The sequence below is a fragment of the Podarcis vaucheri genome (genome assembly GCF_965113315.1).
Source record: "Podarcis vaucheri genome assembly, chromosome: 17".
NCBI lineage: Eukaryota > Metazoa > Chordata > Lepidosauria > Squamata > Lacertidae > Podarcis > Podarcis vaucheri.
The window spans coordinates 20,186,141-20,214,127 of record NC_138755.1 but is presented as its reverse complement, the minus strand read 5'-3'; the positions used below and the strand labels follow the sequence as shown (position 1 = coordinate 20,214,127).

The window sequence follows — 27,987 nt, the reverse complement described above, 5'->3', positions numbered from 1 at the left end:
GCTCATGTCCCTTATTGGCTTACAACTATTACAAAAAAGAAGTCTCCAAGCAACTTATAAGAGCCAAAACACACAAAACGATACATTTCAATAATAAAACCACTCCAATAACACAGAGACATTTCGTGGGGCAGGTATTTGAAACAAAATGCTAGGCTTAAAGGTCAGGTCCAAAAGGACTCTTATCGCCTTGATGTGAGAGAAGGGGAGAGAAATTTACCAGGGCAGGAACTTGAATAAGATCCCAAGGCAGGATTGAATCCATGACAGTTCTGTAACATGAGAGATTATCCAGCATTACAAGCACTTATGAACGGAAACAAAACAAAACAAAAACTCAGCGACTATGTATGAACGAAAGAGTGCTTGTGGAAAGGAGCCCCGCTTTACTTCAGAGACACCACAGCCAGTGTGTCCTAAATTCCACGATGAGTCAGAGTGCTTGAGGTTCTCACTAAAAAGAAAGCGAAAAGCATTGTGTGCCAAAAAGGGACCCAGCATCACTGAGGTGCTTCTAACAGGCACAGCAAAACAAAGAATGTTTATGGGCACCCAGACAAACGAGACAGCACAGGCTTCCTATTCCCCCCCCTTCCATCTATTTTCTCCGTATCCACCTGGCTTACCATGTTTACACATATAGCTGTAGCAGAGGGTGGACAACGAAAAGCTTATTTCAAACTTGCAAACCTTTCAATCCCCCCCAGAAAGTTCTCGACTCAAGAGCACTGAAGATTATACCATATGTGATTCCTCTCTGAACCATTTCTTAAACAGTGTCAGTAAGAGACCTAAAGAATAGTGCCTTGCCGGTTTCTAAGCAAAATGCTGTTTTTCTGCATCATCTCCTATTTCTAATTTTTGGAAGGGGAATTTTCTCCTTCACTAGATCCCTATTTGCGTGCTCACATGTGATTACAATCACGTGGAATGGGTGGGTGAGGCTGTCTGACAGCCATGTGTCGTGTTATGTACTGAGTTGAATAGGATCCAAAATGCAGCAGTCTGATTGGTCCTAGAACAATAGGATTCAGAATGCAGCAGTCTGATTCGTCCTAGAACAATAGGATCCAAAATGCAGCAGTCTGATTGGTCCTAGAACAATAGAATTCAGAATGCAGCAGTCTGATTGGTCCTAGAACAATGCAGCAGTATGATTGGTCTGCAGGAGCCACCCAATCCAGCTCCAGATGGAAGTGAATCCACAACCTTATTGGCCTACAGGAGAATTCTGGAATTAGCCAATAACGTGCAGCCCATTGTGTAAATAATGTATATAAAGCAGATACTTTGGGGAAACTTCCATTCCTCCTCACCACTATGAGCTGAATAAAGAGCATGAAATCCACTCTCGACTGAGTATATTTTATGTTGGAAGGGTGATATGAAAAGGGGTACCTGTTCCAGGCACACAGTGGTCAAACCATGGTTTTAAACCATTTCCTGCCCCAATTCACTACCATTTGTGCCATCCAAAGTGTGCATCCCCCTTATTAGGTGGTGCAGTGATCCTGATTGTGGTTCATCACAGGTCTGTGAATTTAGTAACAACAGCAAATAACAGTTAGCACAAAGTTTGCTTTGCAGACAAGATTCAAGCAGGGTTTCCGACCCTGGTTTGTTGGCCCTGAATAAACCATGGTTTGTGGGCAGGCGAAACAAGCCATAATTTCACCTAACGTCTGAAAACAGCCAGAGTCAGGGTTTGCAAGCCTACAACGGTGTCTATTTTCTTCATATCGCTAATGAGGACCTCCCTTTTGGAGAAGAGAACTTAGATGCTTCTTGCTTACAGTTTCCTTTGGGGTGTATAAAGACTGTGACCACGGAGAAAGTACATGGTGGGATTTTTGTATGGCGGGGTTGAAAGCTGGTCATTTTATATAACACCTGGGATGATACTGCAAGTACTTTGGTTAAGAGTCTGAGAGGTTGTAGAAGGGCTTAGAGCTTTCTTTTGAGTTGCGCTAGACTTCTTTCCTTCCAGCCAATATGTTATCATGTCACCTTTCCCCTAGAAAATAACATAATTGTACAATTCATCAATGGTGTCAGCAATACTTTACACCTGAGAGCAAATACCAGCACTAAAATAGAGGCAAGGCTAGCCCCGCCCCCATTGCTTTATTTCAATTGCACTAGAGCAGGGATCTCCAACAGGTCGATCGTGATCTACTGGTAGATCCTGGGAGGTTTTGGTAGATCACGGTTGATCGCTGGGCCCCTTTCCTTACCGCCCCCTTGCCCAGCCCTCCATTGTCGCACAATCTACAGAACGGAAGACGGAGTTTACTCAGTGAGGCTCTTTGTCTCCCCAGCAATTTGTTGGTGTGTGGCTGTTCCTCTTTCTCCCCCCAAACCCTTAAAAACGGGGCTTTCCTCCTCCTTAAAAAAGGCTCAACATCTTTGAGCTGAACCCTCCCCCCCCAAACAGGGCTTTCCTTCCCCAGAAAAGGTTAACAACTTTGACCTGTACTCCATTTTTAATGAGCAGGGCTGCAATTCAAGATCTGTTCTCAAAGTGGGCCAAAATGCCATCCTTTTCAATGGACACCATTGTGTTTTGCTCAGTTTGGAATGGAACCACCCCTCCCCCCTTTTAACTTTTTTGTGCTGGAACCAAGTGTTTCTGTTTTGAGGGTACTGTTCTGAGGTTTCAATTTTGGGTGAAATACATGCAGTGGTGTAGCATGGGGTGGGGCGCGAAGGCACAGGGCAGTTGGTCCGGGAGAAAAAATTTAGCACCCAGTGCTGCCCCAATACAGCTGTGTACTTCCTTCACTGGGTTCCATTGAAAATGGCTTCTCCATGTGAACCAGGAAGTGACCTCTTTAGACAAAGGAACGACTCTTCTCTTCTTATCTCTGCAGCTGCAATGTCCTGGGTGAGGCAGATGCTGTTATGCAGTTGAATGTGCATGAGCATCCCTCCATCCATTTCCCTCCCTCCCCCCGGGACCGCAGATGCTGGCAACCCATGCTACACCACTGTCCTTCTGTCTAATAATGGCCTGGTTCACGCAAAGCACTAAACTAAAGTATGGCATAGCATGGACCAGGGATGTAAGAATGCATCTTTTTCCCACTCCACCTCGTATCCATCTCATACAGAACTGTTTCTGTTCCACTGCAGTTTATCTTCTGTCAAAAGCAACTTCATTCATCTTGCTATCTGCTGTGACGAAATCATGTAACCGAAGGTCATGGGCTTGTCTCACCCAAGCAAACCACCAGCCAAAACCCGACATTGATTTCAGCTTGTGGTTTGTCTGGAATGGCATAATGCTAATCCAAACCATGACTTAGTTCCCATTGCAGTTTTCCCACAGTGTGCCAGCACAAACCATAGTTCAGTCTAGTGTTACATGCAAACCAGGCCCATAAGTGGCCGCTTTTGTTTACTAAATGGACTGTTACCTTATACCAGGCATAGGCAAACTCTGGCCCTCCAGATGTTTAGGACTACAACTCCCATGATTCCTAGCTAACAGGACCAGTGGCCAGGGATGATGGGAATCATAGTCCCAAAACATCTGGAGGGCCGAGTTTGCCTATGCCTGCCTTATACTTTCTGCAGTACCTCAGAAAACCAGTACCTCAGAAATGTATATGTATATTTAGTCAAACTGCAAAAAGGCCAGTGGTTAATTGGCTAAAAATGCAAAGCTGGAGGCGGCCCTAACAGAAATATGTTTGCACTTTCCATCTGCACTGGAATAAGCATAGATGTTCTAGTTACCCACTGGTGAGGTGAAACTCTGCTCAAACCCACTTTCCTCTATATTACAGCTTTGCATCTTCTGGGACTTCAAGTCTTCAGGATAAAAATAGGTCCTGGAGAACTTAGGCAGAAATTAGGCCCTAGGCTGGTAACTTTCAATATCACGGCTGTTCCCAGGGTTTCTTGGGAGAGGCATTAAGACTTGAGTCACTTTACACAGTGCAAATGTGCCCTAAGGAGCAGACCAGAAATGAATGTTGCTCAAGATTCAGAGCAGACTTGAGGCCAGCCAATCCAAAGGGGTTAAAGCAAAAGCTTTCCAAAGGACTGCCACTCAATTCCCCTTCGGGAAAGCCTGAACACAAACGTTTCCTATTTACCTTGACTTGCAAATTCCCCCGGCACACCAATATGTACTCTCCAATCTGTTCCAACAGCTGGTATGTATTTGAACTGCACTGTATTTTGAGAGCTAGAAGGAAAAGAGACATTCAGCTACATCACTGTTATCAGCCCTGCTTACCTTTTCAAAGAAAAACTCGCTGTAGAAACTGAGCAATGGCCTCTTAGACATAGATATCTCTCCCCCAATCTCGTTTCTGCCATTTGCTGCTACAGTCCTGCCAGTGGACTCACAGGGGAACCCTGAGGTCTGTGGCTTCCGCCTGAGGCATTTTGGAATGTGTCCATGACTGTGTCAACTAAGAATTAATGACAGTATTTCCCATCTCCTTATAGCTGTTGACAAGTTCAGACTCTCCAAGTGTCCCTATTTTTCAAGTACAGTCCATTGACCAGTAGAGAAATTGTCCCGATTTCTGATGGGATCCCTGGAATGTCCTGCTTTTCCTTAGGACATCCCTATTTTCATCGGATAAATGTTGGAGGGTATGAAATACCCCCCAGGGCCTTTTTTTTCAACCGGAACTTACTGGAATTCAGTTCTGGCACCGCTCAGGTGGGCGCCATTCTAAGAGAACAAGGGAGGTGCCAGAGGTGAGTTCTGGCCAGTGCCGGATTTATGTATAAGCTAACAAGCTATAGCTTAGGGTCCCACTCTCTTGGGGCCGCCAAAAAAAATTAAAGAAAAAAACCTGGATGTACATTTCCAAAATATAGGATTAAAAAACAAATAAAATGAAAACTACACACAACAACAGTGTTTTGTGTTGTGTAGGCTCCTATTTGTTATGTGCAAGTGGCTTTAGATTCTTATTAGGTCCATAAATTACCATATAGCATATATTCAACACAAAAAACAGCGGCAGTATGTTGTTGACAAAGGACAGGTGGACATCAAAAGGGCCCCATTATCTTCAGTAGCTTAGGGCCTCATCAAACCTAAATCCGGCCCTGGTTCCAGCACCTCTTTTTCTAGAAAAAATAGCACTGGGCATCCCTATTTTCACTGGAGAAATGTTGGAAACCTTGACCCTTCTACCCCGCAAAGACAATTCAATGCAGTTTTGCTTAGGAGAGTGACAAAGATGGTCAGTGCTAGAAAGAACTAGGCAGAAAGATTGGATGAACTTGGAATGTTTAGGCTGGAGAACAGAAAGGCAAGGGGCTATCACAGGGAAGAGGGCAAAGGCTTGGGTTGAGTACACACCATGCATGTAAACTCCACCCCAAGGAATCTTGAGAAGTGTTTAAAAAAAGAGGGAGAGGGAAAGGAGTGGCAGAAAGAGGGGAAACTAATCCACCTGCTTTGGTCTCACCCACCCAACTCCAAAACATAAAAACATAAGTATCTCTGTAGTAGTAAAGGTAAAGGGACCCCTGACCATTAGGTCCAGTCGTGACCAACTCTGGGGTTGTGGTGCTCATCTCGCTTTATTGGCCGAGGTAGCCGCTCGAGCATGACTAAGCCGCTTCTGGCGAACCAGAGCAGTGCACGGAAACACTGTTTACCTTCCCGCTGGAGCAGTACCTATTTATCTACTTGCACTTTGATGTGCTTTCAAATTGCTAGGTTGGCAGGAGCAGGGACCGAGCAATGGGACCTCACCCCGTCACGGGGATTCGAACTGCCAACCTTCTGATCGGCAAGTCCTAGGCTCTGTGGTTTAACCCACAGCACCACCCATGTCCTAGATCTCTGCAGTGGCCCACCTGAAATGTCACCAGCTCATCTTTCATTAATTCTCACAGAGATTTGCCCGTTGCTGCTGTTTTAGTTACCTTCACTGGTGGACTCCATCCTGGAGGCTGTGTTGACGGTGTCCCCAAATAAGCAGTACCGGGGCATTTTTGTTCCCACAACTCCTGCCACAACTGGCCCTAGAGAAAGGGGAAAAACAACAACCCAAAACCAATCCAAGGATCCTTTCTGACTTGAGTTTATTTGCAGTTCACCCCAGTACCAGAGATAACAGTCAGGGCTTACTGTTTCTGTGTGGGGTTCGCTCTATTAAAATTTAAAAGCAGTACAACATTTGCAAAAAAAAGAACAAGGAACAGGAGAGATGTGCATTCGCTACAGAGGAAAGTTTTCTGTGTGAAGAAAGGCAATGTTGGTCACATCAACACTATATATCTGAAGCACTCTTATGTCACTCAGTCAGAAGCTGAGGAGCGGCAGTTTGTTAAGGGTGCTGGGAATTACAGGTCTTGCAGGGTCAGCAGCCTAGCAAACTACAGTATCCAGGATTCTTTGGGGGAAACTATAGCTGTCAAAGTGACATACGAGTGCTTTAAATGTCTGATGTGACTTGGAGATGAAGGGGGGGGGGAGCTTAGCTGATGGAGCTGCAGATAACGGCCGATGAGATTTGTAGGCTATCATAATGAGAGGCTTCTTCCACAGAAGTGCATTTGTTCGTGATGGGCACTCTAAGTTAAGAGCACGAGATACGTGCAAATCGTTCTGTTATGTACTGAGTTGAATAGGGTCCAAAATGCAGCAGTCTGATTGGTCCTAGAACAATAGGATCCAAAATGCAGCAGTCTGACTGGTCCTAGAACAATAGGATTCAGAATGCAGCAGTCTGATTGGTCCTAGAACAATAGGATTCAGAACGCAGCAGTCTGATTGGTCCTAGAACAACAGGATCCAAAATGCAGCAGTCTGAGTGGTCCTAGAACAATAGGATTCAGAATGCAGCAGTCTGATTGGTCTTAGAACAATGCAGCAGTATGATTGGTCCGCAGGAGCCACCCAATCCAGCTCCAGGTGGAAGTGAATCCACAACCCGATTGGCCTACAGGAGAATCCCAGAATTAACCAATCACATGCAGCCCATTGTGTAAATAATGTATATAAAGCAGATATTGTGGGGGAACTTCCATTCCTCCTCACCATTATGAGCTAAATAAAGAGCATGAAATCCACTCTCGACTCTGAGTATATTTCACGTTCCTTCATTTCCAGGAAGAGGGAGGACCAATTGCTGTGCCCACATCCATTTCAACTGGTTATTGACCGAAATAAATAAATATATACCATACTTTTCTGTCTATAAGATGCCCCCATGTATAATACGCCCCCTATTTTGGGGGACTGAAATTTCAGAAAATGGGGGGAGATGCCAAAAATGTGTGAGCTTTTTTGAGGGAGGATTGCCCAGAGCTGTTGAGCTTTTTTTGGGGGGGGTGGATTACTGAGAATTGTTTTTAGGGGGGAATGCCGAGAATCGCTCACCTGCACGCATTGCAAAATCCACCTTCCCATCTCTCCCCTCGCCTGCCAATCGCCTGCCCTATTGTCGCAGCATCGGCCAATCAACAACACCCATTCCCACTTACGCAGCAACCAATAACACGCACGATAGCCACTGACAGCCGCAGCAGCAACTAATCAGACATCTACTCTATGCACATCCCATGTATAAGACAACCCCCACTTTTTTGCATTATTTTAAAGGGGGGGGGGAACTGGTCTTATACACAGAAAAATACAGTATAGTTCCTTCAATTACTGCTACCCTGTTTAGATTAGCTCAGAAAGTGAGTCAGAACTACCACTTCAAAAAGCAGTGTGAGAACCAGTCTCTTTCCCACAATGGGATGTAGTTCTGCACTTCTTTCTAGTCTGTCTCCACCACAAACTGGCCATGACCAACAAGGGCCATGAGTGGACACAGCCCTAAGAGGGCAAGCTTCACATCTCCAGTCCTGAATGAGGGCAACCTACTTTAATTCTCTCTTATACCCACATCCCACTTTTGCAGAGTCAACATTTCTCCGCGGCACGGTGCACCCTCGTACCTGAGTGGATCCCTGCTCGAATCTTTAGTTGGGTGTTGGGCTTGTGCGGGATCCTAAACGTTTTGCACACCAAGACCAGGTCCAGAGCCATACTCGCAATTTCGCTGGCGTGGCGAATGCCATTCTCTCTGGGCACTCCTGACACCACCATGTCTAGGAAAAAATAAATGGGAATATTCACCGAGGTCGGCATAGGCTCAATATCGCTATTACCATCACTCGTGTCCGAACTTTGGAAGAAGAAACGGCAACAGCTCACCTGAAGATGGTTGAACTGGAATGACTGGGCCATATGTACATGCCATGCTAAGCTAAGCCATGGCTTAATGCAAACATGCCAAGCCCCAAGGAGATGATCACAGCTATTTTGCTTTTCCCTAGGCTGTTTAGATCCGAGTCATTGACCTCTCATATATGAGAGTATTTGCCTGGCTGGATTCTGTATTATTTTGTGTTCTGTTTACAAATTCCCGAGTTACACCTACTCCTATCGCTTCACCTTTTGGCTTCAATTTGTAAAAGAAAAATCTACTTCTCTCTGCACCAAGCCGTATAGGTTTCCAATTTGTGCACCTGATGAGGTAAGCTCTCACCCACAAAAGCTTCTGTCACAGATTCTGAAAAATAAAGGTTTCATTTTTAAGGTGCCACAAATCTTTCTTGTTTTTGTTCTTTAATGGTGGGGGAGGGAACTTGCAGAAAGTAAACTTGGCACAGCATCTTCTTCTACCTCCACCCCCCAAAGATGCCCCTTCACCCACCAAATCTGCTCTGGAGGCTGGGAAGAAACCCATAACAGATTTGGGAGATATCCCATTGCAAGTCTGCACACTAACAGGACAACTTCCTTGGGGCACAGGAAATACTTTATGGGAAACCTATTCATGAAGGGATATTTTAGTGCAGGGAAAATAACCACAAACATTTATTAAATGTTCAAAGCGCTCTGCATACATTACTTCAGCAAGTGTTACAGCATCTCTGTAAGGTTGGCCATGATGATTAACTCTTATTATGCAGATATGGGCAAATGTAAAGAAACATTGTTTTTCCTGGTGAGCTTGGGCTGAGGTCAAATTAGGACTGAGGGCAGGCACCTTTTTCCATATGTGGTGGAACTGCAAATTGATTAAGAAGTATTGGGATATGATTTATAATGAAGTTAAGAAAATGTTTAAATTGACTTTTATTAAAAGACCAGAAATTGACTTTTATTAAAAGACCAGAAATTGACTTTTATTAAAAGACCAGAAGCTTTTTTTTTATTAGGCATTATGGGTCAAGATTTACCAAGAGAAAAGAAGAAATTGTGTATGCTACAACTGTGGCCAGGATGTTATTAACCCAAAGATGGAAAAGTGAAGAAATACCAACCAAGGAAAAATGGCTACAAAAATTGATGGAATATGCAGAAATGGCGAAGCTAACAGAAAGACTCAGAGACAAAGACTATAGATAATTTAAGAAAGATTGGGAACTATCTTTTTTGTTTTTGTTTCAAGTTGACACCGGGGGGGGGGGGGGGTAGAATTCCCCGAGCCTGACAACAAGTAAGTTAGCCAACAAAGGTTATCTCTTGCTTGTGATTTTATTGTCCCAGCGTGCAAAATGTAGCCGCTTGAGTTCAACGCCCATTTTCATTTACTCGGATGCCTGCTTTTTTGTTCTTTCACCTTTCAATCCTGGTGAGGAATTGAAAGAATAAATAGGACCCTGGAAGGACTAACAATCTTGTATATGTTCCAGCAGCCTTAAGGGTTTTCAATGCAAAACCCATTTCCCAAATCCTGTACGCTGCAAATGTCTGGCGTAATGGGGACCTGCCAAAGCTAGATGGCTTTCAGGCAAAATTTCTATGATCTCTGCTGCAGGTGCCCAACTGTGTCCCCAACTCCATACTTCTGTTAGAAGCTGGTGAATGCCCAATTTCAACTAAAGCATGGTGGGCTGCCCTAAAACATTAGCTCAGGATTTCAGTGTTTGATCTAGGGAAGGGTTTGTACCAACACCTGACCAATGAGGAATTTGTCAGCAAATGGCAGAAAACCATGGCTAAAAAAGCCACCTCTATTGGTCTGTCACCCCCCAACTGTATTACCTGGGTTATGAAGGCCCCCTAAAGACGTTAAAGCAAAGATTATGGGATAATGCACACAGTGACTTGCGATCTCGATCACACACAGTCTGTAGTCTGCTGGCAGTAGGAGCACAATATGGGCATGTCTTTAAGTTAACATCTTACATTAAAAACCTGACAGTACCAAACTATCGAAGGCTTTTCACCAAAGCCAGACTAAACGTCTTTCCTTCTGCAGTGTTGGATGGCAGGTTGAGAGGGGTTCCCGTCCAGGACAGACTTTGCTCGTGTGCTCAAGACATCGATTCCATAAAACATATTTTGTTACACTGTGCAAAATATGAGCAAGCCAGGGCCGAACTGACATTACCCTTGCTGGTACCTTTCCCGGGAAAATCAGAGGCTCACTATGTCAGGTTCCTATTGGAAGACCGGACAAACGCTAGAACATTAGCAGTGGCAAAGTTTTTATCAGTGGTTGCAAGAACCAATGATCCCTATATTTTGAACAAAATGCTTGTTTAACCTGGAGGTAGGCTGTATTAATTGTGTATTACTTTGCAACGATTTGTTGGGTCTCTGGACCGTAATAAAGATTGATGATGATAATGTTGTTTTTAAGCACTCACAGGCATCTCCGATAGTTTCCACCTTGTAGACGTCGTAATTGTCTATGATCTCATCAAAGGTGGTGTAGAGCTTGTTTAGGAAGTCAACCACTTGGTAAGGCGTGCTGGTGCTGGAAAGCTGAGTGAAGCCAACGATGTCGCTGGCAAGGAAGAACAAGCCTTAAATGTGAGCCGAAGGATTTTGGAAAACATTTTGATGCTGACACATTTTGATGGCACATTACATTTTGAATTCTGCATATTTGAGCAGCGCTCTCCTTCTCCACCTCCTCCACTCTGCTGATTCCCTACAATAATTATTTTTGCAGTTTTCAATTGCACCATGTCAATTTAGTAAGTTGGGGGAGTGGAAGATAATATTCCTTTATAAAGCGCTGGTGAAAAAAATATTTGAATTATGTTTCCCCAGGCTGTTGCAGCTGAAAGGGCTTCATATGGGCCTCCCCTGCCAATAAGACCTTCCCATTAATTTTAATGGTAGAAGCAGAAATCATTTACTGGACTTTGAATGGGGAGGGGAATCCATGCAAGGATCTTGATAGTTCTTTAAAGTATATTCATTGGGACAAAAGAGCTGCCTCGTACCCTCACAAAATCTGCTCTGATACCAATCAAACTTCATTTACAAGAGGAGTACATAATCTCTTATCTATACGTTAGAGTTACATCTGTTGGGCAAATAAATCTCTGTGTTGTCCATCCTGTCGTGTATAAATCTTGTCCATCTGCAGACAAGCAGATGTAAGCATAAATCAGTAGACATTAATCTGCAGAATTTTAATGGGCTCGCTTGCTGAATGCTTGAAGCATTTCAGACAAATCCTAAATGATGACTCTCTCAAAGGCAGAAAGAAAAAAAGAGGAACAAAAATTCTTTCATAAAAAGCAGTGTACAGGCTATTAGTTCTCTAGCATAATTAGAGCAACTTTCCCTGCATGGCTAACATGGCACTAAACTCTTGATACGGCAACAATAGCTTTATCAATATGTGTAATGGGAAGGGAAGTTTTACTACCAAAGGAGGAAAAAACTTCCTTGTTGCAGCCACTTTTCCTAGATTCAAAAAACACAATGCAGTGTTGACATTGCTTAGATGAGACGACATGAATCTTTACGTCTAGTTAATTTAATTCCTAAATGCATCTACAATTTTTTTGAAAAAATTCTTTTCAGAGGCCTACACAGAATGCATATGTGAACATATCAATCATCATCATGAATATGGTCATGTAAATAAATCATCATCATATCAGATATGTGCTAAACATTAGAGATGGAGAAGGAGTGTGTTGCTCTTCACAAGCACCCACGGCAGTCACACCAAACTGCACATGTCTTTTGCAGAACAGCGGCAGGCTGTGCTCCCCGAGAGTTTCACCTTTCCGCAACACTCAGCTTCGATATATCTGCAGAGACAGTTGTGGAAGGACACGAAGAATAAAAACGTATCTCGCCATGGTATCGACCGCACCTTGACGTCTCTGAAAAAGCTATTCACACAAAGGCTAAGTAGCGGTTTGCTGCTGGGTTCAGTCCTACTTACCTGAAAAATACAGTGGAGTTTATGTAACTTTGGGCCTGTGATGCCTTTCCTTGTCTTAAATCATCAGCTACCTGTTTTGGCAACATGCCTGTTTCGTATAACAAACAAAAGCCATTATTACTAACGCAAAGTACCCACTAAAACTCAACCTGTATTAATAAATACAAAGTGATTTCACAGTGGAATCCTATACCTGGCCAATACATGCATTTACAGTAACGACAAGATAAAATGCATCCACTGACCAGAAAGCAGCAGATATATATTGACATCAGGCTCTTGGAACTGGTCTTCTCAATTTAGTTTGATTCCACTGGTATGAAATCTCCCACAGTAAGCAGATACCTAACCAAACTCTCAGTTGATTCAAGGAACAGAAATGTAAAGTCCCTATTCACACATTCACATCATTCCTCCTCCCACCCCAACCTGGTTTCCTTTTCTATCTTTGAGAATTTCTTTGGATTTTACTTATGTGTTTTATTTAGATTTTTATTTTTAACAGTGCACTTCATCGGGTTCTCTCTATCTTTATCTTTTCCTTCATAATATCCACTCTCATCTGTTGGGATTCTTTTCTCAAAATCCTCTGCTTTTAAAACTGTGGTCGAATGGGTAGCCTGAGGTCCCTGGGACCACTCTGAAAATAATCATGGTGGGGGGAAATGCTCCACTGCTTTGAGCAGTGGTTGCCAAACTCTCCCCACCCTCCCAATGGGACCACTTGAAAAATGCTAAGAGTCTTAGCAGATCACTTGTTATTTTTCGGTCTGGTGTAGCAATTGTTGTTCCCTGCCCTTGGTGTGGTACAATTTTTTATTTCTATTGCTGCTTTAATTCCTTACATTGTATTTTGTTGCATTGCAATTTGAATTCCATATAGAATATATAAGAGATACAAGAAACACTAGGTAAAGGGACCCCTGACCATTAGGTTCAGTCGTGGCCGACTCTGGGGTTGCGGCACTCATCTCGCTTTACTGGCCGAGGCAGCCGGCGTACATGTGGCCAGCAAGACTAAGCCGCTTCTGGCGAAACCAGAGCAGCACACGGAAACGCCATTTACCTTCCTGCCGGAGCAGTACCTATTTATCTACTTGCACTTTGACGTGCTTTCAAACTGCTAGGTTGGCATGAGCTGGGACCGAGCTACAGGAGCTCACCCCGTCGCGGGGATTTGAACCGCTGACCTTCTGATTCCCATGTCCTAGGCTCTGTGATTTAGACTACAGCGCCACCCACGTCCTTACACTAAAAGACTGTTAAAAGCCAACGTGTAATTTTAATGTGAACGTTTCATGGACCACTTGAGTGACGCTTGTGGATCAATTGTGCTCCCCACTCCTCAGTTTGGGATCTATTGCACTAGAGGTTTCTTTGATGTGCTCATCACACGCTGAAGATGCAACCCAATTTTCATTTTGACACTAGCACATTGCCTCTTATGTGGTGCAAGCGGCTGAAGCAGAATTGTAAGAGAACCACAACATCTTTCCTTGTATGTATTTCTTTCCACTTGGCTTTGGGAAATGTGGCCACCAGCACTTAAATGTGAGTTCGGAAGCCTTTTTAGGCACCACCCCACAACTGTAGCTATATGTGAGGGATGGGGGACCTGTGGCCCTCCAGATGTTGTGGAGTCCATTTCCCATCAGCCCCAGCCAACATGGTCAACGGCCAAGGATGATGGAGTCCAGCAGCAACTGGAGATTCACAGGTTCCTCATTTCTGCTATTGGGTGAGGAAATATGGAAATGATCCCCAATGAACAAGCACATTTCAAGAAGGGTCCACAATACCACAAAGTTTAAGAGCCACTTAATGCACACTGAATGTTATGACCCACAACCTGAGGGCTGTGCACCATCAGATGGAGGAACAAGAGGAAGACCAGGCTCCATCTCCATCCTTGGGAGAAGAACTGCCAAGAACTCAGCACCACACAAGCCAAAGACTGGGAAAATAGGGAGAAGACCCTGTTAACTGTCAGCCAGCCTCTCTGTGGAGGTGGGATTTACTATCCTAGAGGACCAATGAACATATATAAGCCCACACATAGTGCCTGGCGAGAGACAGCCAGCAGGTGCTAACAAATGAGTCCCACTAGCAGAAGCTCTGGGCTGGCTTCCCCCTGCCACCTGTCACCAACCACTTGCTCCTCCTAGAAGGTATCCCCCAGGATTGGCTCTGAGGAGGAGAAGGAGGATTGTTCACTCTGAAAAGCTGAAATGCTTGTGGCAAAGTTGAATTCCTCCTTATACTGTAGCTTGGATAGCTTCCTCAGCCAGACCACTGGAGCTCTCCAAGGTCCTGAAGGTGCTTTGAGTACCTTGGACCTCTGCCCTGATTTTTGCCCTGAATTCCTTACTCGGGCTATTGACAGGACCATGATGGGAGCACTCACAGAACTGAAGTCCCCCTTTAGCAAAGCCATATATCAGAATATGGGACGCGGGTGGCGCTGTGGTCTAAACCACAGAGCCTAGGGCTTGCCAATTGGAAGGTCGGCGGTTTGAATCCCCACGACGGGGTGAGCTCCCATTGCTCGGTCCCTGCTCCTGCCAACCTAGCAGTTCAAAAGCACATCAAAGTGCAAGTAGATAAATAAGTACCACTCCGGCGGGAAGGTAAACAGCGTTTCCATGCGCTGCTCTGGTTCGCCAGAAGTGGCTTAGTCATACTCGCCACATGACCTGGAAGCTGTATGCCGGCTCCCTTGGCCAATAGAGCAAGATGAGTGCTGCAACCCCAGAGTCGTCCGCGACTGGACCTAACAGTCAGGGGTCCCTTTCCCTTTATATCAGAATAAGCTGTATTCCCATTGGTGCGAATCACTCACTATACAACAAGCGGTCCGTCTTCTGCTTTTCATGCGTCAAGTCCTGAGTCCTTTCTGCTACTAACACCTCCAGGTGTTTGCTGTATTTCTCCATCTAGGCAGGTGGAACAAAAATGTATTCAACGCAAGCAACCCCGTCGGACGTTCTGTGTCAGATAATGGGCTCTGCATTCACCCGCCGTTGATGTTGCTACCAGACTTCTGCACAAAGGCCTGTGAGACAACCTTGCACAGCTAGGCCCACAAGCCCACATGTCATGATTCAAAGACACCTGAGAGCATTTGCAAATTGAAAGCCAATAAATTGCTCTTAGACACAACCACCCCATGCACACCAGTGTTTCCCCAGCTGTACACGTAATGTGAAGGGACGATTACAGATTTTATCTATATTTCACATGTTTATGTTAGCTCATTTTCAATGTTTCTTTTATTAGCATTTTTAAAATAAATATTTTAATTAATATTTGTAAACCACACAGAAGTCTTCCGTGGAGTGTACAGTAAACTCGATCTATCCAGGATCTACCCCATAGGAAATGTCTTTAAATTCCTTTACTATTTCTAATAAATGTTATCTACGATTGAGTGGTAGACAATATCATTTATGATAAAATTACTGTTTCTTGTGGCAGAATTAACTTATTTTACAAGGAACCGTTTTGGATCTCAGACATTTACATATGTAAATCTGTTTTACATGTCTGTGCATGTGTGTATAATTCCATGGGCTTTTTCTGTATTAAAACTAATAATAAGAAAACACCATTGTTGTAGTATTATCATATCATGACTGATCACCAGATTTTCACCAGACAATTACTGGTAATTCCCTTAAATCAGAAAACCACAGTTATCCAGAAACCTCCGAAACTGAGCCTACAGGAATGATGAAAAATAGGAAATTTTAAAATAGGTATAATCCTCCTTTGCTTATCAGATTCCCCTTCCCCCATGTATCTGTAACCAATGGTTGGTAACCAATGCTCACTCCTTCTTTGAGAAATGCATGCCTCTAAGCATGTTTGCTGAATGTAGGTCCATTTCCTGAAGAGGACCAGCGAACAGGAGAGAGGAATGCTAAACCTCTCCCATGCTTAGCAGTTATCTCCCATCAATGCAACCTCCACCAGTCTGCCAGAGGTATTACTTTCAGTTCACAGGCAAGCTGGGATGGAGTGGGGAACTATTAAAATAGCCTGGAAATAATAATAATAATTTATTGGTTGGGTTTCCCCAGCAATTCCCCATCTGGTTGGGTTTCCCCAGCAACTCTGGGTGGCTCACAACAGAATGATTAAAAACATGATAAGACATCAAACATCAAAAACTCCCCTAAACATATATAGAGGAGTATCAGTGGGTGGAGAAATGGTTAAGCAACCTCTTTCCTGTCCATTGGATCCCCCTTGCAAGAAGTAGCCGCCCTTCACATCCTCATTAGTTTTATGAGCATAATGCTTCTGCACAACGTCTGTTGTACAGAGATAACGATGAGGAACTATGCCTTGGTATTGGCAGGTGTGAATCTTTGCTAATTCATAAAACCATATGCCCTCTTTCCTTACTGCCACCTTACTGTCTTCAAACAAGTGACACAGAATATGCATTCCTAAAGAATGTGCTTCAAGCACATCCACGAGTTGTCATCTCCGGTCCAACTAATTACGATTCTTACCAAAGTCATCATCATGTCAACTGGGCTAACTTTGTTTGGGTTCATCTTCTGCAGCAACTTCCTGACTTGCTCAAAGGTAAGCCTTTGCGCTGGATTGCTTTTCCTACACCTACTGATCAGCTGCAAGAAGGAAAGAAGATTTAGGACATAACATAGAAGTGGATGCATGGGAAAAGCTGACACGGAAAACTGATATGAAAGCTACTGCTTGCTATATTTTGAAAGAAGATTATATGGAAATAATGTATAGATGGTATCTAACACCTAACAAATTGCCTAACATGTATAAGAAAGTTTCTAATGATTTCTGGAAGTGTATACAGGTAGCTGAATTTTTTTTCATATGTGGTGGACTTATAAGAAAGCAAGGGTATTTTAGGAAATGATATATGATGAGATAAAAAAGATGTTCAAAGTGATTATAATAAAAAATAAAAACAACCCTGAAGCTTTTCTCTTAGGGATTATGGGGACAGAAGTTCCCAAAAAGATGTTTAAGCTGTTTATGTATGCAGTGCTTTTTTCTAAAAAAATGTTTAGGGGTACTCTCATTTTCCTACTTATATTGAAATACTTTCCCTCAGTGAGGCCAAACTTAGGTTCACAAAATGTTTAGGGGTATGCGTACCCCTGCGTATCCCCAGAAAAAACCACTGTGTGTATGTAACAGCAGCAGCTAGGATTTTTTATGCACAAAAAATGGAAGGAAGAAGTTCCCACCAAACATGAATAGATAAGTAAGAAAATGGACAATGCAGAACCGGCAAAGTTAACAGCTAAAATAAGAGAACCTAATGATGATTGCTTTATGGAAGAATGGAAGCCTTTTTCGGACTATTTAAAGAACTATTATAGTATGACGAACTCGCAAACAGGGTTTACACTATGAGCAACAGAAGGAATTAGAGATTATAGTATTGTTGTTATGGTATAAGAGATAGAAAGTAGGGTTCAGGAGAGGGGAAGAAATAAAAGGGGTGGGAAGTAACAAAAGAAAAGAGAAACTTGCTACCTATTGAAGTTCGTATGTGAAACTTTGGAAATTTGATAAAATATAATTTAGAAAAAGAAAAAGATACAGGATAGTATGTCACTCCTTCCGGTTCAAATGAGGTTCTGCCCTCCGACAGTCAGCAACTCTTAACTATCACCAGTTGCCAGAATAGGCTCAACACTTTGTCAAAATGTATTATTAAAAGGTAAAGGTAAAGGTACCCCTGCCCGAACGGGCCAGTCTTGACAGACTCTGGGGTTTGTGCGCCCATCTCACATCTAGAGGCCGGGGGCCAGCACTGTCCGGGGACACTTCCGGGTCACGTGGCCAGCGTGACATCGCTGCTCTGGCGAGCCAGAGCCGCACACGGAACGCTGTTTACCTTCCCGCTGGTAAGCGGTACCTATTTATCTACTTGCCCCCGGGGGTGCTTTCGAACTGCTAGGTTGGCAGGCGCTGGGACCTAACAACGGGAGCGCACCCCGCCGCGGGGATTCGAACCGCCGACCTTTCGATCGGCAAGCCCTAGGCGCTGAGGCTTTAGCCCACAGCGCCACCCGCGTCCCTGTAAAATGTATTATTACTGTTTATTAATTTATATACCACGTGTATACCCAAGTGGCTCCCAAGTGGTCTTGCAGCTATAAAATCAATACATAATTAAAATGCACAGCAACAGGTCAATGGGGACATTAAAGGTAAAGGTAAAGGTAAAGGGACCCCTGACCATTAGGTCCAGTCGTGACCGACTCTGGGGTTGCAGCGCTCATCTCGCTTTATTGGCTGAGGGAGCCAGCGTACAGCTTCCGGGTCATGTGGGCAGCATGACTAAGCTGCTTCTGGCGAACCAGAGCAGCACACGGAAACGCCGTTTACCTTCCCGCCAGAATGGTACCTACTTATCTACTTGCACTTTGACGTGCTGTCGAACTGCTAGGTTGGCAGGAGCAGGGACCGAGCAATGGGCGCTCACCCTGTCATGGGGATTCGAACTGCCGACCTTCTGATCAGCAAGTGCTAGGCTCTGTGGTTTAACCCACAGCGCCACCCAACAGCCTTAATTGAAATATACAGTAAAACAAACCAGTTTTACTGGTCAAAAGTGCAACAATGAAAACAACAGAATCAGAAGTTAAGTTCAGGGGAATGCTTGTCTTCAGATTGCCAACACTGATGGTGTGGCTCTTATTTTAGCAGGGAGGGCATCCCACAACCTTGACATCACGAGAGAAAAAGTCCACCTCTGTGTTGCTGCAAGCCAATAATCATCAAACTTTGGAAAAATGTGAGTTCAATTAGCTAGTTGTTGTACCCTCTATAGGAGAAAGTATACAGATACAATGTAGCTAGATCTTTCAAAGTTGTTACTCTAGAGCAGGATTCCCCAAACTTGGGTCTCCAGCTGTTTTTGGACTGCAACTCTCAGCATTCCTAGCTAGCAGGACCAGTGGCCAGGGATGATGGGAATTGTAGTCTTAAACAGTTTAAAAAAGTCTTTAAAAGTTGGAGACCCTGCTCTAGAGTAATCTGAAAGAAACAAGGAAGAGGGGGGAGTGGTCTTGGCTTCTCCGAATCTATTTTGTCCCAGGCAGACAAACTAAAATGACAAGGTGACGCTTGAATTCTTTTAAACTAGACAGACTTTCCCCCCTGCAGACACATATTTTGGCTCATTGACAGCCACCTTTCAAATGCAGAAGCTAGAGCATAACGACTATTAAATATGATCATGGATCTGACAGTTTATAACCACAGGAAGTCATAAAACTCCAGTAGCTGCATATTAAAGGCATCATTTACTGCATTCTGTTTTTGTGAGACAAGCTGACATTTCAGTTTGTCAGAATAATACTATTTTTAAGGAATATTAAAGCCACACATTGTTCTGCAGAGTCTTGGAGGAGGAATTGGAAACTTCCCACTTCTTCTGCTTCTTCTTGCATCTGTGTGTTTTGTTTTTAAGCGAAAAAGAAACCTTCCCTTTCTTTCAAGGGCAACATGGATCGTGGATCGTGTCTGCTACAATTGCCAAACATTTCACACACCCCTTGTACTTTCCCCAGCAGCCTGATCCACTGATAGTAGCAGATGATAGTGCTCATCTCATCATCACAGAATACTTCACCTGCTGGTTTCTGCAGATCAAGCTGCTATTAAATGGATAAGCAGCAGGCCAAGGCAGTTCCCAGCTGGCAATTTCAGTCCACTTCTGCAACAATAATTCCACCATAAAGAAGACAGGAGTATATTAGCATTCGGTTTACCTCCACATATTCTGTAGGGCAGGGACAGGCATGCTCAGATTTTTCTGATATTAATTCTGTCAAAGCGGGGCACAAAGAATATTCCTCTGACTGTGTATCATCTTTCTGGAAAACACAAATGGTGCCTTTATTTATTTATTTTTAAGGAGATCGTAATCATAGAACAGAAATCAGCAAGAGTCACGTGCTCTACAGACATCGGCTTTCAAATCACATGCTTTGGGGCAAGCCAGTCTGATGGGTGTCACAATAAATTATTATTATTATTATTATTATTATTATTATTATTATTATTATTATTATTAAATAATACATTTTATGCTGTGAACAGCCCTGAGATCTACAGATGAAGGGCAGTTTACAAATTAAACAAATAAAAGGATAACAGTAATAATATTTTAGAATCGCCAGTTTTGTCATTGGTGCCATTCATTCACAGCAAAATTCCACATATTGCCCCTTTTTGTTCAAAAAAGTGTGTGTGTTGCTTTAAGGCAGGCACATCCAACAGGTAGATCACTCGAACTCTGTGGTAGATCACCCGTAGATCTCTGGCTCCCCCCAAAGAAGCTCAACAACTTTGACCTGAACCCCCCAAAAGGGGGTTAGATGACTGTCAGTTTTTAACTCTGAGGAGATCGCAGTCTCTTGGGAGCAGGCCATCTTAAGACATCTATACTTCTCAGGACCTTGCAAAAACCCTCACCTCAAATTCAACACAGTTTGAGGTTCTGTTATAGGATCCAGGAGGGCATCCCAAATTCAGACAAAAGAAGATTCGTTCAACTGCTCTTGACTTGAATGCTGTTCATTTCAAGGTAAGTGAGCACGTAAACGATTAACATGATCGCCTTACCTCGCTGGTAAGGTTCACAGGTCAATAGAGAAGCACTGATCTGTGAATACAGTGGTACCTTGGTTTAAGAACAGCTTAGTTTATGAACAATTTAAGAATGCTGCAAACCCGGAAGAAGGTGTTTTGATTTGTGAACTTTGCCTTGGAAGCAGAACATGTTCCGCTTCCTGTTGAGTGTAAATTGAGTCCTCCACTGCTATGGGAAAGCATGCTTTGGTTTAAGAATGCTTTGGTTTAAGAACGGACTTCCGGAATGGATTAAGTTCATAAACCAAGGTACCACTGTATTCTAAAATGACCCAAGCAAGGGTGTATGACTCAAACATTCTGGCCTTCTCAGCATAACAAAACCAAGATAACACTCTAATTCTCAAGTATTTAAAAGCAGATATTTAATTACCTGAAGAACCAGTCAAGTTAATTTGGAAATTATCCAAGATTTTGCACAAAATATATGAAAATGTAACATTTTTGGGGGGTACCTGAGGGCTCAGTAATAATTAACTGCTTATCTCTGCCCATTTTCCCCAAAAGCAGTCTCCTACAATCCCAGCAGCCCCCAAACACCGTGGAATTTTTGATTTCTAAGATTTATAAGATTACAACAATAAAGTATACAATTATAAAAACAAACAAAACCACTACAATTTCAAAACACACAAAATCATTCCCAAATGGAGCAGAACAGTCAAGTACTAGTCATCATAGATCTTACCAGGGTGGGGTCACTTCTTGTTGCTATTTCGATTAAAATGATGGCATAGCTGCAAAATTGGAGATAAGTCATTGCCAGTGGCAGAACATTGGAAACAGAATGATTAGTTTAGTTTGTAAATGCAGGAGCCAATTTTCAAGAGGAGACACTCAACAAAGCAGCATGCGAAGATGAAATTAAGCAACCATCATGCAATGCAAAACTTATCTAAAAATTTCTAAAACACCCGGAATTCGTAATAATCTTAAAAGCCAGCACAAATCCTCCAGCATAAACCTGAAGACACAGTAAACTAAGAATAAAACATTTTGCAGCTCAGTTTAGATCAGTCTTGAAAAGTGGAAGCAGTTGACTTTCAGAGCCCATTCAAACAATTGATGGATGGAGCTTGCCTAATCTCAAGCAAAATTTAATTCCACAGATGTGGGGCCACTACCAAGAAGAGGCGACAACTTTGAAAAAGCTCTCATCTGGCTAAACGTAGCCATGATGATTAAGCCTCATTAAAAGCAACAATAGTTTGGTTTACGATTGCTTAATTTCAACGGAACTTAAGGCACAACTATATGTATACCTACCTAGAAATAAGTCCCACTCTGTTCAGTAGGGCTTACTCCCATGGAAGTATGCACAGGGTTGTAGCTTTAGTAACAGCCAACTTTCAGGTGGATTGGGGCTAGTATCTTTAAATAAGTCACGAAGGAACGGATTAATGAAAGCCAGTTATTTGGCATAGTAAGGTGCTTCTGTCTACTTCAGATGGTGTGCCTTCTTCCCGCTCAATGAACTCAACCAAGTACAGGTCCCATTCCTTATAAATAACATTGTTATGCCCTCTGGCTAATGAAATAAAGTTCCCTTTAACCTCAGTACATTGGTACCTTGGTTCTCAAACTTAATCAGTTCTGGAAGTCCGTTCCAAAACCAAAGTGTTCCAAAACCAAGGCGTGTTTTCCCATTAAAAGTAATGCATAATGGATTAATCCGTTCCAGACTTTTTAAAACAACCCCTAAAACAGCCATTTAACATGCTTTTTACTATCTAACGAGGCCATTGATCCATAAAATGAAAGTGTTAAACAATGTACTACAGTCACACAATCAATCAATCAATCCTTCAGTAGCTGAACTGGTTTTCACACAGTCACAAAAACAAACAAAAAAGAGCCGCAAAAAACAAAAATGCAAAATAAATAGCAAAAACAGACAGAGCTCAGTGTAACACTCAAAACAGAAGTGTGGCACTCAAAATGGAGCATGTTCAGCTTCTGAAAAAAGTTCGCAAACCGGAACACTTTCTTCCAGGTTTGCACTGTTTGGGTTCCAAGTTGTTTGAGTACCAAGGCATTTGAGAACCAAGGTACCACTATACAGTGGTACCTCGGGTTAAGTACTTAATTCGTTCCGGAGGTCTGTACTTAACCTGAAACTGTTCTTAACCTGAAGCACCACTTTAGCTAATGGGGCCTCCTACTGATGCCGTGCCGCCGGAGCACGATTTCTGTTCTCATCCTGAAGCAAAGTTCTTAACCTGAAGCACTATTTCTGGGCTAGCGGAGTCTGTAACCTGAAGCGTATGTAACCCGAGGTACCACTTTATAAATGTAAAACAAAGCTAGAACTTGCTAAAAGTGCCTCCAGGAACCTTCAGAAATTGCCCAGTACAAATGTGGATGTACTCTCCAGCTGACAATCAGAAGACTGATGCTTGTCATCACCATACAGGAGAACAGAGCTCCTGCAGTTTTAACAGTCATGCATAAGAGGGGTTTTTAGTTTGTCATGCAATTTAAAGGCGCAGGAGCTCATGTCCTCTTTTGTATCTGGCGACATTATATCTAAGAAGATGAAACATCTGCGAAACCCCTTTGAAACTTGCTAAATGGAAATTAACCTTGATGCATTGCTAAAAGAGGATCAAACATTAGAGGACTTGATCCATTACACTCATTTTCACACCTCCAAAGAGGCCAGTCTGGTGATATGCTGAAGAAGCATATATTAGGCTGTGGGTGCAGAACGTGCAACAGATGACACCGAGCGCAGGTGTTTTTGTTAAGTTTAAACTCTTCCTCCCCAAAATGGCCTCAGAGGGTTGAAGAATTGCCTGCCATAATGGGGACAAATTATTCATGCTGCCAAGTGATCCCAGATTGTGCCACTTCAGTCTACGTCGTTCAGTTCTTTGAAAAACGAGTATGCTGCTCCTGGGACGATGAATAGCTATTTATAATATTATCAATAAATAAAACAGAACAATAAAAAAACACAGAAGGAGACTCAATGGAATAATAAAAGCAGGCCAAACAGAGAACCCATAAGACTGCTAGTTAAAAACAGCTCGGATACCATGCTTGAAGCCTTAGATGTAAGCTCTTATCTTACAGCTTCTACCGTATTTTTTGCTCTATAAGACTCACTTTTTCCCTCCTAAAAAGTAAGGGGAAATGTGTGTGCGTCTTATGGAGCGAATGCAGGCTGCGCAGCTATCCCAGGAGCCAGAACAGCAAGAGGGATTGCTGCTTTCACTGCGCAGCGATCCCTCTTGCTGTTCTGGCTTCTAAGATTCAGAATATTTTTTTTCTTGTTTTCCTCCTCCAAAAACTAGGTGCGTCTTGTGGTCTGGTGCGTCTTATAGAGCGAAAAATACAGTAACCCCCTCAACTACAGTCGAATCCTAGGATCTCAAACACCTTGGCTCCTGAACAAATCGGCTCCCCAAAGATCAAACCCGGAAGTGAGTATTCCGGTTTTTGAATGATTTTCAGAATCTGAACGTCCGGCATGGCTTCAGATTGGTTGCAGGAGCTTCCTGCAATCAGGAATTGGCTTCCTTCAGCCAATCAGAAGCCGCGCATTGGTTTCTGAATGTTCTGGAAGCTGAACAGACTTCCAGAACAAATTCCGTTCGACTTCCCAGGTATGGCTGTATTGGTCATACTGGCTAGGACTGAGGGTACTTGATCAGTAACATCATCTGGGGGGAAACAGAGTTAGAGAAGGCCTCAAAATCTTGGAAAAGCTCTGCTGGGTGGCCTCGTGAAGTTCTGATGGGGTCCCAGAAGTAACGCTTCGAATGAGAGAAAGAGAATGGGACAGCGTGATTATGAAAGAATAATCTGTCATACAGGAGTACAGCAGTCACAGCTTATTTGCAAATCAGCGAATAATTCCAGCAATGCAAAAAAAGCAACCCCCATGTTTGTTCCGTCATACAGTAACACAGTTTACTTCGATTATACATTAAAAAGGGGAGTAGGGGAGACCCATTTATGATCATCATCACCTGTACACATCTGCAACTGGAGTTGGTTCAAAGTTTGGTGTGGCGTGAGCCTCAGGTGGCAGATATATTTGTGTGAAGTGCTTATGAGGAACATTGGACTCCATTAAATAATCTTCTTTTCTATAGAACTGCAAGCCATAGTCTGACACAAGGAGAAGCAAGGAGGAGGAAAAAAAAAGGATCAGAAATTTCCCCTGGTTGTTTTGCATTATTTTGAACTGAGTGCCACAGGAGATGTTCATTTCAAAACTCTCAGTTGGGAAATGGGCTGATTCAGTTTAGAGCTGAAATGAATTCTCCTCAGCAAATTCCGGACATGAGGATGGGAGCAAATTCCCTGGATGTCAGAATATTAGTCACATTCAGCATCAGCATTTCACATTCAGAGTTTTGTCAGTAGCAGCCAGTCCTTTCCCGTATCCGACAGCTGTCACTCAGTAAGGATGAACATCTGATCGTCTCGCTTCGCAATGAGCTGTACAGGACAGCTAACATGCTGTCATTCCAAACTAGCTTGGTCTGCCTTCCAGTCTGGTGTCACATAGTTAAATCTGATTGGCTGTCACCGTGACTAAGAAAAAGGAGGGCTATTCTCCAAACATAAGCAAGGGCCCAAATAAAATAAGCTGTAGGGAGATTCCCAAATGCTGCTATCTGAATTCCAGATATCTCCCTGCCTGAATCTCTCCGGGAATGGAGCCAGGGAAGTCTCCCTGGAAAAGCCCTAGCTCATTCCCTTGGAATGCATAACATATAAGGGTCTAATCTATGACAAGGTAAAAGGTAAAATGGGACGCGGGTGGCGTTGTGGGTTAAACCACAGAGCCTAGGACTTGCCGATCGGAAGGTCAGCGGTTCAAATCCCCGTGACGGGGTGAGCTCCCGTTGCTCGGTCCCTGCTCCTGCCAACCTAGCAGTTCAAAAGCACGTCAAAATGCAAGTAGATAAAATAGGTACCACTCCAGCTGGAAGGTAAATGGCGTTTCCATGCACTGCTCTGGTTCGCCAGAAGTGGCTTAAGTCATGCTGGCCACATGACCCAGAAGCTGTACGCCGGCTCCCTCGGCCAATAAAGCGAGATGAGCGCCACAACCCCAGAGTCGGTCACGACTGGACCTAATGGTCAGGGGTCCCTTTACCTTTAAAAGGTAAAGGATCCCTGGACGGTTATGAGTGACTATGGGGTTCTGGCACTCTTGTCGCTTTCAGGCCAAGGGAGCTGGCATTTGTCCACAGACAGCTTTCTGGGTCATGTGACCAGAATGACTAAACCACTTCTGGTGCATGAAGCACCGTGACGAAAACCAAAGCACACGGAAACGCCATTTACCATCCCACCGCAGCGGTACCTACTTATCTACTTGCACTGCCATGCTTTCGAACTGCTAGGTTGGCAGGAGCTGGGGCAGAGCAATGGGAGCTCACCCCGTCATGGGGATTTGAACCACCAACCTTCCTGGCAAGCCCAAAAAGAAAAAGCTCAGTGGTTTAGACCACAGTGCCACCCATGTCCCTATGAATGTATAATATCTAAGGGTCTAATCTATGACAGATCCTACTGAGCAGATCTTAACAGCTGGGGAGCATCACTCGGGGAGCAGAGCTAGTCCCGACGTGATATTTTAATTAATTAATTAGTTTATTAAGTGCCACTCATTAATTACCCAAGGGTACATGTGACTAAAGGGGTTAATAAAATGATGTACATGACATGCTGCATACAGCCCAAGGGCTACTGTAATATAGTGGCTAAGCTACAATCCTAAACACACTCACTAGGGTGTAAGTAGATGTGTTTGGAATCTGTGCGTCAGGCTGAATGAGAAGGAGCAGCAAACCTGACAGTCCCTGGTTCCAAACCTGTCTGTATCACAAGCTCAGTAGGCAGACGTTGAAACAGGCTACTGTCTCCCTGCATCAGCCCCCCACATCTGTAATACACAGATAATAGTTCTGATCATCTACCCTATAGCAGTCTTGCAAGGATTATTCATATATGTGAAGCACTTTGAACATTATTATCTATGCACAGAGTATCTGCCAGTCTGTTCCTTCAACTCCCTTTGAGTTTGATCTGCCAAACATTTGGGGTTTTGTTTTTTTACCATTATCCAGTGAGTGTTCACAATACGGCTGTGAGAAATAGCAAAGAGAACCTCCTATATTACATGATAAACATTACGAGCATTAGAAAACAACAACCCCTCTCTATAATCACCCTGAAGACACGTTGCTAATTGCTGTTTGTTGCTAATGGGTCTAAGTTGAGCCATTTGACATTTGCAAGGTAACGTCGCATAGATTCGTCTTCTTCAGGAGATGTGGGGATGGCGACCACGAGAACAACATCAGCACTATCCCATAATAAGGCAATATCCACTCGTACTTTTCCATAGCACAGAGAGAACAGCTCCTGTTCCGCTTACCTGAAATCTTACAAACCCAGCGGTCATCAATGACGCAGTTGGTGGACTTTAATCGCCCATGATAGATCCTGTGCTGGTGAAGATACGCCATTCCCTGAGCAATGTCTGTGGCGAAAGAAAGCCTAAAGGTGGTGGGGATAATAATAGGTGTTAATATGGCCTACTGAACCACAGGGCTGGACCTAACACTTTAAGAGCTCCATGGAACAAATGGGCAAAGATTGCAGTGATATTTTGACTTGCATCTGTCATAAACCAAAATTGCCCTTTTCCCTTATGGGGTCTCCAAGAGCCCATATAGAGCCCTTACATAGGTTCCCTATTGGTAGGAGAGAATAACAGAGGCCAACCAGAGAATACTGAAAAGCAAAGCAGCTAGTAAGCTTGATCTTTATTGATCTGTTGCAACAGGGTGCTCCCCTCACCCGCAGGAGAGAGGAGGGACCCAGAAAAATGGCATGCAAGGCCTTATAAAGACTTTTGAAATTCCCATCCTGTAGATCAAGACCACCCCCAGAAACATCATACATACATCACAGAAGAGGCAGTCTTAAAACAGAAATTTGAATGTTGTTTTTCTCCTGTCATTGTTTATCTCCTGTCTGGCAGGTTACTTGATTGGATTGCCTGGGTAGCCTGGCCATTTTTGTAGTGATAAATACTTAGTTCCTGGGCCAGGTCACAGGCTCACACCCTATTCAATCACAGACATACCCTTAAGACAGGATTTGTGAAGGAAAAGACAATGGGGAG

At 43.5% G+C, this 27,987-nt stretch overlaps 2 protein-coding genes across 2 annotated transcripts in view; both read right to left on the bottom strand.

Annotated features, from left to right (window-relative positions):
* Nucleotide 1: 1 nt before the first annotated feature.
* Nucleotides 2–27,325, bottom strand: LOC309522604 (atrial natriuretic peptide receptor 1-like; the record flags this gene model as incomplete). The annotated part of the gene is made up of 12 exons (XM_082205995.1): nucleotides 2–2,014; nucleotides 4,101–4,192; nucleotides 5,902–6,000; nucleotides 7,927–8,079; nucleotides 10,633–10,772; nucleotides 12,177–12,264; nucleotides 15,016–15,109; nucleotides 16,694–16,813; nucleotides 19,952–20,056; nucleotides 21,523–21,571; nucleotides 24,809–24,950; nucleotides 27,235–27,325. 12 exons carry the CDS (start codon nucleotides 27,323–27,325, stop codon nucleotides 1,880–1,882), a joined length of 1,308 nt encoding a protein of 435 aa, XP_082062121.1. The 3' UTR covers nucleotides 2–1,879.
* Nucleotides 10,525–27,987, bottom strand: part of LOC309522603 (atrial natriuretic peptide receptor 1-like) — a gene marked incomplete at both ends in the record, with an annotated part of 30,349 nt that continues 12,886 nt past the window's right edge. The window contains 2 exons of the mRNA XM_082205994.1: nucleotides 10,525–10,529; nucleotides 10,633–10,772. Of these exons, the coding sequence (XP_082062120.1) occupies nucleotides 10,525–10,529; nucleotides 10,633–10,772 (145 nt within the window). The remainder of the gene's footprint in view (nucleotides 10,530–10,632; nucleotides 10,773–27,987) is intronic.